The sequence below is a fragment of the Fusarium falciforme genome, chromosome 12 (genome assembly GCF_026873545.1).
Source record: "Fusarium falciforme chromosome 12, complete sequence".
NCBI classification, from domain to species: Eukaryota; Fungi; Ascomycota; class Sordariomycetes; order Hypocreales; family Nectriaceae; genus Fusarium; species Fusarium falciforme.
The window spans coordinates 599,193-613,089 of NC_070555.1; the positions used below are offsets into that span (position 1 = coordinate 599,193).

Below are 13,897 nucleotides of genomic sequence, written 5' to 3' on the forward strand. Positions count from 1 at the left end.
GGCCAAAAAGTGGCGCGGCCCTACGCGAGCACGAATCGGACGCGAACTTTAATGCCAACAACTCGGCCGTCGCCGTCTTTGCCGGTTTGGCGGATCACATAGTTACGAGTCAACCAATCAGATGCACCCATGGCGTTTGCTTTCTTCATGATCTGGCGAGAAAACGGCAAGGCAGAAATAAACATGTTAGATGAGATTGCGAGAGAGATGAGACCCGAAATTACCCTGTCTTGCGGCAGATGGACACGACGAGGCCTCCAGGAACTTCCTAATTGGTAAGGCTATTGACTACCGAGCTTTGGCGATGATCACCTTTGGCGGGTAAGCCCGTACGGGACGCCCAATACAAGGTAATAGGGAAACTAGTAAGTCACACTGAAAACATTCCAGAAAGCCTGGCTCTTTTGCCAATTGAGCTGTTTTCTCCTTCCAGCAGCCAGGTACTGTCCCTTCTCCTTGGCCTTGAACGAATACCCCCTGCTCGGCTCGAAATCGACGACAAAGACAATGGCGTTGTCAGAGTCCTTGCAAAGCCTCAACTTGTCGCATATATAGAGATTGTTGTTGGCGGAGCTGATGGCGAATTCGTCGCCGCCAACCTCGATGGCGTGGATGACCCAGCCCTGCTCGACATTGTCGTGGTTTGTGGTGGCAGCGCTCAATCCGACAGCCCTCCCGCGTTGAGAGACACTCAGAGCTTGACCTGAAGTCTCAAAGACAAGAGTGCGACCCTCGGTGAGGAGACCGCGTACGTTCTTGAAGCCCTTTTCAGCAAGACTCTTGGTGTCATCGACTTTGCCATTTCCAGTGTAAGGTACGGTAGGTCGTCCATTACCATACTGAGAAGCGCAGTATGATGAGCCATCATATTCACCCTTGCTGTTCTTGTGTGGCTCAGGAGCATCCGGAAGATTCGGTAAACTGTAGTCTGGGTTCTGAAAGTCAAAGGCGTTGACAAGATCAGCCATGTTCTCGCGACGCCATGGAACAATCTCATCCGTCCTGACATCCCGACCCTTGGCAGCCTGCCATTTCTCGACAAACATCAATTGTGAGGTGTGATCACAGTGCTCAGTGTAAACTCCGCCGTTCCGGGTGAATGGCGAGACGATGTAGAAAGGCACGCGGAAACCGGGGCCCGCGGGCGTGCGGCCGGCTTCACCGTACGGATCTTCGAGCCATTCTCCGGAGGTTCCGTCTGGAGAATGATATGGGCTGACGTGATCAGCCCAGCCGCCCGTCTCATCGTAGGAGACGATCAAGACGGTCTTGGAGTACTTGGGGGAGTTGATAACAGCTTCAGCAATCTTGCGCTGTAGCCAGGATCCGTCGTTAGGTGAGTAGGGAGGATGTTCTGAAAGTTGCATGGGCCCAACGATGTAGGAGACTTCAGGAAGTGTTCCGTTGGCGGCCTGAGCATAAAAAGTGTCAAGAGACAATCCCTTCATGCCCTTTGCGTTGAGTGGAGATCCTTTGTTGGCATCTTGGAATTGTTCAAACCAAGCATAAGGGTTGTCGTCAAAGTTGTCAGCGTCCTGGTACACGCTCCAAGAAACGCCGGCCTCCTCGTACTTTTCAGCAACGGTCTTCCACTTGAGAGGGTAGCAGTTGATGCCATCCTTATCACAACCGGGAGTCTCATTGTTGTCGATATAAGGGTAACCGCCCTCATCCTTGGTCTGGGGAGATCCTGGGACGTTGATGGAGCCGCTAATCCACATGACACGGTTGGGGTTTGTAGAGGCAATGACTGACTCTTGGTACATGTCGCCGATGGTCCACCCCTCAGCCAAGGCAAAGTGAACAGGCAGGTCCTCCCTCTTGTAGTACCCGATGCTGTAGGGAGTATTGTTGACAGCCCAGTGGTCGTTGGCACCGTGATTCAAGGCAGCTTGGTTGGCGTCCCAGCCATTGGAGCCGGCAGACATGCACTGGGTAGCCTCCGGCCAAGTTCCTCCGAGGTAGTTGAGGTACCAAGGAGTGATGTAGTCAGTATCCTTGCTAAGGTTAGGAGTTACCAGCTGTTTCCAGACCGGAACGCCGTTGTTGTACTGAACATTTGGGTCTGCAAAGCCGCGAACGCCGGCCATAGTGCCAAAGTAATGGTCAAAGGCACGGTTTTCTATCACAAGGTTAGATAAGATGCTAATAACTGATAAAACCAAAGGACCAACCTTGCATGAACAGGATGACATGGTCGATATCCGCTAGGCCCTTGGATTCCGCAGGGCCTGAAACAGCCAACATGGCCGCAAGGACCCAAGCAGTGCCGCGAGAGATGAGCATTTCGAAACAGCCTGGCCAGTTCGCTATACACTGCCAAGTCCAAAGAAGCCAAGACTCGAGATGTTGCAACATGGTGGATTCATATACTTGGCAGTTCTCTGAAGGGGCCCGATGTCTTCTGGTGGAGAATGACGATGGTCGTTTGTTTGCAGTCCAGATGGTTGATAAGGACCGACTCACACGTTTCAAATCCGCCTTTTGTGATTAGCAGACAATATCACGCGGAAATAAATGAAACCACTCTTGCTGTAACTCTAGATGCAGATCTCATCTGGATCTGGAGGAGATGTTATATGCTAACTTATTCCCCCGACCGATGCAAACTGGGTCCATGTGACTCAGCCAATCACGTTGAGCCATTGCATCTCGTGCGGGATCTACTTATCCCATGAGTGCTCACAAGGCACCAAGGAGGTCACAACGGGGGGTTAGGACCAATCAGAGCTCCCCGTGGCGGCGATACATCTTCGCCCTCTATCGTCTGCTTGAGAACTAAGTATCGCGATGATACGTCTTTAGCAGCTATCTGAATAAGAAAAGCAGCTAATTATTAACGACATAACACTGGGGCAAGGTACTGCTCAAAACCTTGTGAGCACTCATGGGATCAACAGCATCACAAGGACGTTGCACTTACACGTGACGCTGCGGAAATACGGCACGGATTTGAAGTCGAATATCGCTCAGTTACTCCAAAATCATCAAGAAGCAGAGGTTGTTTCCATCTCAACGATAAAGACGCATAACCATGGTGGCCCACGATGAGGAGCACGACGGTCTTCTTGACGAGTTTGAGCTGCAAGATGAAGACCAAAAGACACGGCCTAACTCGTCGCGTCGTACAGTGAGACGGTGCACCAGGTTTGTACGGCGGCGTGTTTGGTGTCTCGTAGCAGTCGCTGTCACTATTGCGTTACTATGCATCATTGGTGTCGTTTTCATACCAGTAGCGGCATCAGAAAGTCCTCAGCAAGGCCATCTTGGCATTCGATTGCATCCAGATGAACACGCATCCAGACCTCCAACAACGCTCACCTTCAACTGGACCATCAGCGCTGGACTTAGATCACCAGACGGCGTTGAGAAGCGAGTATATCTTGTCAACGGTAAGTGTCGTCTTTGTTCCCTCCTCTTATTTCTAACACAATATCGTAGATGAGTTCCCAGGGCCAACCATCGAGGCAAGATCTGGAGACCGACTTGTGCTGTACATCCACAATGACCTTGAAACAGAGGGTGCATCTCTGCACTGGCACGGCCTTCGGATGAAGGACCAGAACCTGATGGATGGTGCTGTGGGGATCACACAATGTCCTATCCCACCAGGTCAGGATTTTGTCTACAATTTCACTATTGGCGACGATGAACACGGCACCTTTTGGTGGCACAGCCATTCCGACGTTCAACGAGCTGACGGGCTCTGGGGAGGTCTGATCGTACATTCCCCTCAAGAGGCAAACCCACCACTGGAAGAATACTTGGTCATGGTCAGTGATTGGTTTCATAGAAACCAGACTGAAGTCTTGGCTTGGTACGCTGATTCCAGCAGCCGAGGAAATGAGCCAGTTCCAGATTCGCTGCTGGTGAATGGGAGGGGACGTTTCGACTGCTCCATGGCGGTTCCTGCTAGGCCAGTTGTCTGTTCTCAGATTTCAGCACATGAGCTTGCACCACTATTCAATCCATCCAGAGAGAAGGCGATGCGATTGCGTTTCGCCAATACGGGTTCAGTCGCAGGCTTCAGCGTGCAGATAGACGGAGCGACAATGCAGCCAGTTCACGTAGATGGAGGATTCAGCGTTCACGCAGAGACGAGCGATTCCATTGGTATACTTTATCCTGGTGAAAGGGTAGATGTTGATGTCAAGTGGGCTGAGGACTATGTCAAGGGTCGATGGCTGAGCATAGACTTGGACTCTGAGTAAGTGGAAAGTGTCCCTATTTCTTGTGAAATTCTAACAATCATTATAGAAACTTTGGATATCCCAACCCAGCATTGAATCCGACACAAAGCTTTCAGATCTTCGCAGGGAAGGGAGGCGAATATGACCACAAAGAGCATCATGCACCGAGTGAAACTCATACCCTCAATCTTCAAAATCTCACCGCTGCCACGCGAGTTTCGGACATCCCGTCTAAAGTAAAGGAGACGTTTGTCTTTTATGCAAAAACTGAAAAGCTGTCACACTTGAATTACGAGCCTGTCGGTTTCATCAACCATACATCATGGAAACCACAAAGCCCACCTTTACTCTCTCAAAACAGGACTGCTTGGGACGAGAACCAACTTGTTCCCTTCATCGGCTTGTCTTTAGGCGAGCCTACCAGAGTGGACATTATCATAAACAACCTCGACGACGGTGCTCATCCCTTTCACCTCCACGGGCATTCCTTCTACGTTCTCTCATCCTACAGGGATGAAGGCCGTGGTGGCTGGGGCAGCTATAATCCTCACTCTGGTGAACAGCCGCCAAATGGCCTCGATCTGGACTTTCCGCTACGCAAGGACACGATTGGTGTTCCTCGAAGGGGCCATGTAGTGTTGGCGTTGGTGGCGGACAATCCAGGCATTTGGATGCTGCATTGTCACATGCTGGTTCATATGGCGAGGGGGATGGCGATGGCCTTTCATGTTGGAAAGGCTGAAGATAGGGAGCATGTTACTTCAGCCAACCATAGGTCTGGCGAGCTATGTTGCAGAGAAACGACCTGAAGCTGTCATGGCTGTTTCTATAGCCTATGGTCGAGTCCACTGCAACATGTCAGTACATGCAACTAAGAGCAAAGAGAGAATCCAACAAACTGAGCAGCATACGCAGGATATAGCTTATATTAGCTGCTGTGAGCTATCTAGTCATCGCCTCCAGCGCAATCTGGGTCTTCCATGTTGCAGGAACTACGCAAGACCTTCTTCCAACAGTGGAGCGACTCGAGGCCTTCTCTTGGCCAGCCTCGGGCAGATAAGATCAGAGCTTTTCAACAGCTTTCAATACGAGACTCATTATACTTACAGGTTGGAATATTTCTCTCACGAGAAAGCTGTAGGTTTAGTTAGCTGCGTGACAGTAACAACTAAGAAGTTCTTCAACCGGGTTCGAGGGATTAACCTCGGTTCTGCCCGACTCGAGTACATAGCCCTCGATCCAAAAGATGCCAAAGTGACAAGAGACATCCCCCGGTTGCCGTATCCCTAATGAAAGAGTCCTCGTCTCCAGCTATGATCGGCTTGCTGTTCTTGATTTCACAGGATTCGGGCCTGTACTCTCCATAGCCATTCGTTTAAAGGCTAGACCCAGTAATTCAGAGCAGCATTCCTGTAAAGACGTATTAGCTATTAAATATTAACTATTAACTATTAAATATTACACATCAGTCGACCTTCCTAGCTCCCTCCACACTCCCCATTTGTATTGCCCGTGGATCCTCCGGCACCGTCTCCAATGCCTGTCTTCGTGCCTTCGCCCTTTCCTTCTTTTTTCTTCTCCTACAACCCCAAATGCAACATCCAGTACAGAGAAGTGTGACCCCCACGAGAACTCCAATAATTAGATAAAGAAAGTCCTCTATGCCCCTAAGAGACGAATCATTTACCGGCTGAGTTGACGATGTCCCCGTAACCGGTGGTGGCCACACTCCACCTGTGTAAGGCGTTGAGCAGTCCGGGATACAAGTTGAACCTCGTTTGTTGATCACGTAGGTTATCGTGGCAGCAGATGCTACGAGTTTATCCGTCTCGGGGTCGAATTCTGCGGTTGTCCCGGCCCTGACGACGCTGTCGCCAAATGTCGACCAGTAGCTAATGTTCAACGCCCATGGAGGACTTCCAGCAAATGAAGGTTGCCTGGCGACGCATGATGAGATTGTCAGACTGGCGGAGCTGCCTCTATTGTCTGTCAAGGTTGCCATTCCGCGCCACTTGAAATCATAAACACTGTATTACCCACGAGTTAGTCAACACTAGGTGCGGACGTTCCTTGGCGGCTCACGTTGGACAACAGTAAATCTCGCGAGTCGTTTCGCCGTTGGACTTTTCCCAATCCCAAGTACTCGCCGCCGTGTACTGAACAGGACATTTCGTTGCAATATCATTATAACCTGGGAGGCAATCGTTGCTTGGCTCATCCCTGACCGCGTCAATGCCAAAGAAGGTACACGTGTGCGTGTCTGGCTTGTATAGGCCTATTCCGGTACCCCAGGAGCATTCGTCTGTCTCGTAGAAGATGTTGGAAGCGTTGACGCATCCTGGTCCAGGGGTGAAACGAGGGATATGTAACGGCGTAGTCTGTGTGGTGAATCCAGGAGTGGTTGCCGTTAAAGCGTCTGTGGAGGTGCTTGTCATGGCGAATTTTCGCCTTGTCAGCTGTAAAGAAGGTTATTTACAGGCATACTTGGAAAGGCAGAATGCCACCATCTTTATATTCGCTCAAAGGTCATATTGTCTTGGGTAACATGGTGCTAGCAGGGATCCTTTGCTCCCATCGTGACCAATCGCCAGCAGTTGATCTTGCTGCGCCGCCTTGGGAGCCAACCAAGGCTCGTATTCCAGCCCTTTTTCGCGCCCCTTGAAGCTGGGCAACAGGATTTTAAGGTGAAACAAGCTGCGGGGTTTTCTCTTCTGGAGCCGGCATCTGACGATGTCAAGAATCAGTGCCGGACGTAGTCTTAGGCCACGTTGGGTGGTGTTAGTAGAGGGGATTGTAACCGCATACCCCTGTAACAATTTTACCGGCTCCAAAGCTAAAGAATAAAGCTTATTCGAGTCGTCTCTGGCGTCTCTGTGAGCGCCTGGCCCAGCCCTACGATTTCCAGGCAGCACATTAACCAACAAATAAGGCTGCGCCAACTCAGCCATCCAAGATGACGACCCTCCCCCAGATCAGACCAGGCGGGTCCCAAGTATCCCTGTCAAAGCCAAGACCAGGCCACGCCTTGAGACATGATGATTGGGCTGACCTCAAGAGCTGACCATTGGTTCGACCCCCGCCCTGCTGTACCCTTGAGAATAGGCTGACATTCGCTCCGGACCGACGGACGAAACTTCCTTGTTCCTCCTAGTCCACGATCATACTCTACTCTAATCTTGGACTAGAGTGGTGATCCTTCGCCTCTGTGCAAATGACTCCACAGCCTTTGTCTAGCTCCCAGTTCCAGACGGTGCTGCTCGAGGCCAAGAGCAAGAACAGGCTGCTGCTGACACGATCCGAGCAAGAAATATGTCCCTCAGAGCCGGCTGTTGCAGGACATCAGAGGTTCATCAAGCTGGAGGATCACAAGCAAGGTTTCTTGTCTGAATCACTGCAACGACGACGCCCACCTGCAAATCGCATACAGCTGCTGCTGGAACCAACAAGCAGGAAGCGGCCACGAGAACCTGGCTTCTCAGAGCCACCACCACCTTCAGATCTACAGTGTCACGGCGAGGATCAAGTCCTGCTGCCTTCAAATAACAAGAAGCGTTGTACCGAAACCCAAGACAACCGACCAGATGAACCCTCGTCGAGTGACACCAGACCTAAGACTCAACCACATCCTGCCGGTCGTACAGATGTCACCGATATCTCCAGTACCCCCACAGTGAAAAGGGATGAGCCTAGCACATCGCCCCAGACCAGACCAACAGCATGCCCATCGCCAGGAATCAGCTGCATGGAGCTGGACCAAAGGAGTTCCAAGGCAAACGGCCCAAATGAGATCACTTGCAATGAAGAGCGGGCCCTGGCTTTTGATGATCACCGGTTGCCTACCTACGGTCCATCAATTAAGATTGAACTCACAGGTGTTGACGCCCAAATCCCAAAAGATGAAGGCGGTCTCACGCAAGAACTCGAGGAGCAACAGGGCCAAGAGCTCAGTGCCAAGGAAACAGACCCACGCCAGGCTTCGCCAGATGAAGAGATGAAGCCGGCTTGTGATGAACAGCTAGAAGAGACTGAGAGATATGAGGGAGTACACAGCATCCCTACGCCTCGGGATTCTCCGGATTGGCCTGTCTTCGAACCAGACGAGCCTTTCCAGCATCACGGAGCAATCGTGCCATCTAGCCCGCCAGCTCCAACAGAAATCAGCAATCTACACCTCCTCCTCGAAGTGCCGGACTCCCCAATGCGACTTTTCGAGGCCAGCAGCCCTTCACGTCCTCTGTGGGAGGATGACCTACCCTCTGTTGAGCCAGTGGCTGATGATCATTCCCAAGCTATCAAGACTCCCTTCAGCAGTGATACGATGAACCCAGCTCACCTGAATCAGAGGCCTGTTAGAAAGGCGCTGACTAGCAAACCACCTGGTCGTGAACACCCACTGTACAAAGGCACACGAGGACCGGATGGTTTGTATCACTGCCCTTGGGAGAAGGAAGTGGGCTGTAATCACAAACCGGCCAAGCTCAAGTGTACATTCGAGTAAGTACTTAATCACCCTGAAGTGCCGTTTGAATGCTCACGCTTTGTCCTTTACAGCAAGTTTGTCGACTCCCATCTCAAACCATACAAGTGCAGAGTTCCAGGTTGTCAAAGCACTTCTTTCTCGTCAACAGCCTGTCTCTTCCGTCACGAACGAGAAGCACACGCATTGCACGGCTACGGCGATAAACCATTTCTCTGTCCACAAGAAGGTTGCGAGCGAGCAACACCAGGCAACGGCTTTCCTCGACGGTGGAATCTTGTTGATCACATGCGAAGAAGGCATAAGCTGGACGCACCCATTTCAGGAATCATCGACGCGCGAACATCTATCAAAATGGCAGACAAGAAAGAGACTGAGGAGAAGTCTCCTATGCAAGAGGAGACAGAGGATGATTTGAAGGATAGATGGGAGACACACCGGCTTGTTTTTGAGACCCTCATGGAGAAGCTGAATGATCCCGAGAACCCCGACAACGCGGCCATGACCAAAGAGGCACAGATTCACCTATCTTCTCTACTTAAGATCCAAACCAAGCTGGACGAGAAGAGTAAGAATGATGATGAAATGGGTCAGGAGAAGACTAAGGAAAAGGGCAAGGAGAAGACAAAGGAAGAGAGTAGGGGTGATGATACCGAGGGAAAGGATGCAGAAGGAGGTGAGAAGTAGGACAGTTCGAAGCTAGCCCCGACATGAAGTTTATGAGTAAATGAATACAATACGTCTCGTTCAAACAGGGGGAAGAATCTCAAGTATCCAAGACATTGGCGGTGCCTGAAACAGAGCTGCTGCCTAGAGAGCGCGTATCCCGGCCATGACGATACAACACTTGTTGATCCCTGCCAGAGCAGTTTTATCTGTGCTATTATCAATCAAGATGCATGATAACAGTATTCCAATGGCAGAACAAGCTCTCCCGTGTATTACGATACCGATAACGATCGGGCGCCTGGTTTATCCACATGCGTCTGTCCCGCTTCCTTCATTTCGTATGTGGCTTTTGGGATAAGCACTTGAGCGCTAATCCCTGAACTACTCCTCCAACAAAGAATCTTCTAGATGTTTCTACAATTTCGGGGAGACTTGAAGAATCATCCAATATCCTGAGCTGTCACTTCCAAATTTGGCATAAAGGGGCGACTTTGGCCGGCTTTCCTGAAATAATTCATTCGCTCACACTCACCACTCACTCCATTCGCCTCAATCATCATCACCATTCCTCTTCATTCTCAATCATTCCATTCTCTTCCTCAATCATGACCAACTACTCAACTCTCCCCACCGGTGCAACCCTCGATGTGAAGCCGTTCAAGGCTCACGTCGCCGAAGAAAAGCTCCAGCACTTCAAGAAGCTCCTCGAGCTCTCCCCAATTGCCCCTCCCGTCTTTGAAAACACCCACGCTCGTCGCAGGTATGGAATGGAGAGAGGCTGGCTCGAGAATGCAAAGAAAGAGTGGCTAAATAAGTTTGACTGGCGCCAGCATGAAGATCGCATCAACTCCTTCCCCAACTTCAAGGCTTCGGTGAAGGATTCCCAGGGCAATGACATCGAGATCCACTTCTTGGCTCTGTTCTCGGAGAAGCCTGATGCTATTCCCATCGCCTTCTTTCATGGCTGGCCTGGTTCCATCTGCGAGTTCCTCGACCTTCTTGACATCCTCAAAGAGCGGTACACTCCCCAAGATCTGCCCTATCACGTCATCGTCCCGTCACTCCCCGGCTACGCATACTCCTCCGGTCCTCCCGTCGATGTCGATTACGGCGTCGATCTCGCAGCCAGCGCACTTGACAATCTGATGATCGGTCTGGGTTTTGGCTCTGGATATCTTGCCCAGGGCGGCGACCTTGGCAGCTTCGTCAGCCGATTCCTCGCCATGACCTCGGATGCCTGCAAGGGCATGCACGTCAACATGATGAGTATCCCGCCGCTGAACAAAGACGATCCTCTCACAGATGAGCTGGAGAAGAAGGCACTGGAGAAGGCGAAGGAGTTCCTGGATACCGGAAATGCCTTTGGACTGTTGCAAGGGACACGAAGTGCCACAATCGGATTGGCATTGAGTGCCAGTCCTTTGGCGCTGCTCAGCTGGATCGGAGAGAAGATTCTCGCATGGACTGACCAAGATCCTCCCCTTGACAAGATCCTCGAGACAGTGACCCTGTATTGGCTGACGGATACTTACCCTCGGGCCATGTACCACAACCGCGGAATGGGCAACCCAGATGAGAAGCCAAAAATGGCGAGGATCAGTGTGCTCACCAACCTCACCCATGTGCAACTCCCATATGTTGCAAAGTCATGCGGCTACTCCCTCTTTGCGCATGAGATCTTTCCAGTTCCCAAAAGCTGGGCGGCCAAGACTTGCAATCTCGTGTACTTTAGCCAGCACGAGCATGGAGGTCATTTCGGGGCCATGGAGAGACCCAAAGAGCTTCTCGCTGACGTTGAAGAGTATGTCAGGAAGGTGTGGAAGACCGGGGAGTAGGGACTGGGTGATCACGCCAGTGTTATTCTATTATAACTGGATATCGAACGGGTTGTTTTTCCTTTCATTCCCTTCTCTTGGTATCTCACCCTTTATTTTCACCCTCCTTGGCCGCACCTCCTCTAACAGATTGACAATATTGTACTATTACGCATGCCAATTGACATCGCTTTGGGTAGTTAGAAACAGACTTCGGAATCTTGATTCACATATTGGGTACTCCCTCCTTCAGAATAATGCCTATTCTCAGCCATCTGAGCCCCCTCTTCGTATGGCATTACAAGTGATTCCATCACCCACAGCTTTCTTGACTTTACACCAAAGTAGCCTCAGAAAAACATTTATGATTACATTCATATCAGAAAAGAGGCCACTGTGTCATGGTCCAAGTATTAAATTAGCACTTTTTAGCGATAATCATAGGCAGGGTCGCACATGAAACCCGACTCCTCCTCAAAAGATCTCATTAAACTTTAACAAGAATTAATGCCAGGCCCATGAACGCATCGAACCCAAGCCCATGCTGCTTTCTCATCAAGCCGTCCTCGGTTCTTCAACCGGACCATCTGCCCCCAGTGGAATATTCAGTAGCGCCGGGTCTCCCCAATATCGCGGATTACAGCGTTTGCAATATGTCCAGAACAGCTGCTTCTTTAACCTCCTTGGGTGGATGATGCATTTGTCTTTGTCTCCCGGATGCTGACAATATCTATAATGCGTGCGTGTCGTGATGACAAAGTCGCAGAAAGAGCAGTGGTAGTATACTTGTAGAATGATACACATTGTTCCTGAATGTGCGGCTTGGATGGATCTTCGAAGGGGGATAGTCGTTTATTCGATGTTGTCGAGGTGGTTGTGGACTTTATACCAGAATTGGCGGGTTCTTCATAGACTTTTGAGAGCTTTTATAGTCTCATGGTATCCGGGCGTGAATATCAGACTTGATATACAAGTTGGATTCACAGCTTGTAGGAGACGTTGTACCTGGCGATGATCCAGGCCCAGACAATGCTTCCGTGACGAAATGCATTAGCTGAGACATATTAGCTGACGGGGGTTTCCCACAAGTGTGCAATTCCTACAATGAAAAGGTAACGCCGCTGATGCTGAATTATACCGGCATATCGGGCATACTCTTACTGGTAGGTTCATCCATCAACTTTATACCTGACAGCTGTTTCACAGGTACAACCCGTTGTACTACAGCCATCAATGGACGATGAGGGGGAGTCATAATTCTCCGCATGATCTGAACATGTGAACGAGATCATTGTTGCACATTGTACTCTGGCAATTGTTGACCTGGGAGCATTAGATAATTGGGGGAGAACTGTGATATTTGGCCCAGGCTGATACTGCAGACTAATAGCACATCGTGATTATACACCCCTCATAGCATCTAACTGTTTTGCATCTCATTACTTTCAGTCTACTCCCTTACTCACGCATCAACCCAGCAATCTTGTCCTCTCGCCAATACCACAAGCCAGCCCACGTGGCCCCGGATCCGGCCAGAAACTGACCAGCAACAACGTCGACGCTGCCTTCACTGCCTCACATGTCTTGACATATCCAAGCTGACGCAAATCCCAGGTGGAGTAGAGATTGCTCCTCTCAAACACCGTCGTGGCCAATGCCATGTCACTCCTGGAAAAGATCCCCAGCTTTTCAGAATAGTTTAAAAGACCTCATTGCGCGTTGAAAGGGTTTGGCAGGCCCAGCAAAATATTGCGGGTGCCAATTCCTGGATGTTGCCATGCGTGGGCATTAGGAGTTGGAGCCAGTAGGAACCACAAAGTCAAGCCTAATGGCGGGAACCAATGACTTGACCACCTCGACAGGCATAGTACGTCCTGTGGGTTTCTCATAGGAGAATAGTGCAGTCAAGATACAATAAAATGGCCCGATTCTACCGATGCCTTCAATTTGCATTCCAACTGAAAGCAGCGACGGCAGAGACCCGTACAGCAGACTCAGAAGACTCTCTCGTCCGCTCAAAGGCTATACAAACTTGCAGACGATTTTAGATATCGCGGGGTTCTCATAGGCGAAGAGTGACTGTTGGTCATGGGCTCGGCTGACAATCGCCATAACACGCCCATACTGTGTCTGATTGAAGATATTTCAATCTCTTCGTCCGCTAGGCTATTCAAGTAGCCACCTCGGCTATCTCTTGTTCGAAGCAGAGCATCCATCAACTCTGCACACGACTCCATAGCGTCATTCGCCCCTTCTCCCACGCTAAGAACGCAGTGTTGGTCGCAAATTCTGGCAACCACATATAACCTTGTCAGGGGGCGCCACAGGGTTCCCTACCAATGAAATCGGCGCAGAAAGCGCACTGATCATTCTGGGTTTCTTTCGCAGTGTTGGATCGAGCCAAAATTTTTCTCCGGCCTCATCTTGGAGGTTATAAAAGAGGACCCAGACCGCACCATAATAACACCCAATTCTCAGCAACGACCGCACTCCTTCAATTCAATTACACGTTCTCTCAACAACATGGCAGGCTCAAGAAGCATCGCCCCGGAGGAGTGGGAAATGCTCAAAGCAGTAATTTCTGACCTGTACCTAAACCAGAAAATGACACTGGCTGAGGTGATGAGACTCATGGAAGATGAGCATGGGTTCCGAGCCAGGTCTGTCATGGTCCCCACAGCAAGCAGTGTCCTAACGTGTCAATAGCAAAGCCCAGTACGTTCGAAAGCTGAAGAACTGGGGAATGG

General features: G+C 50.5%; 4 protein-coding genes across 4 annotated transcripts; 3 read left to right on the forward strand and 1 right to left on the reverse strand.

Annotated features, from left to right (window-relative positions):
* Positions 1-362: 362 nt before the first annotated feature.
* On the reverse strand, positions 363-2,286 carry NCS54_01394600 (Hypothetical protein; the record flags this gene model as incomplete). The annotated part of the gene is made up of 2 exons (XM_053159112.1): positions 363-2,122; positions 2,175-2,286. 2 exons carry the CDS (start codon positions 2,284-2,286, stop codon positions 363-365), a joined length of 1,872 nt encoding a protein of 623 aa, XP_053015087.1.
* Positions 2,287-3,034: 748 nt separating this feature from the next.
* On the forward strand, positions 3,035-4,999 carry NCS54_01394700 (Hypothetical protein; the record flags this gene model as incomplete). Its single annotated transcript, XM_053159113.1, has 3 exons — positions 3,035-3,392; positions 3,442-4,207; positions 4,258-4,999. 3 exons carry the CDS (start codon positions 3,035-3,037, stop codon positions 4,997-4,999), a joined length of 1,866 nt encoding a protein of 621 aa, XP_053015088.1.
* A 2,402-nt stretch (positions 5,000-7,401) lies between these two features.
* On the forward strand, positions 7,402-9,354 carry NCS54_01394800 (Hypothetical protein; the record flags this gene model as incomplete). The annotated part of the gene is made up of 2 exons (XM_053159114.1): positions 7,402-8,684; positions 8,742-9,354. 2 exons carry the CDS (start codon positions 7,402-7,404, stop codon positions 9,352-9,354), a joined length of 1,896 nt encoding a protein of 631 aa, XP_053015089.1.
* A 587-nt stretch (positions 9,355-9,941) lies between these two features.
* Positions 9,942-11,171, forward strand: NCS54_01394900 (EHN domain-containing protein; the record flags this gene model as incomplete). Its single annotated transcript, XM_053159115.1, has 1 exon — positions 9,942-11,171. One exon carries the CDS (start codon positions 9,942-9,944, stop codon positions 11,169-11,171), a length of 1,230 nt encoding a protein of 409 aa, XP_053015090.1.
* Positions 11,172-13,897: the final 2,726 nt, after the last annotated feature.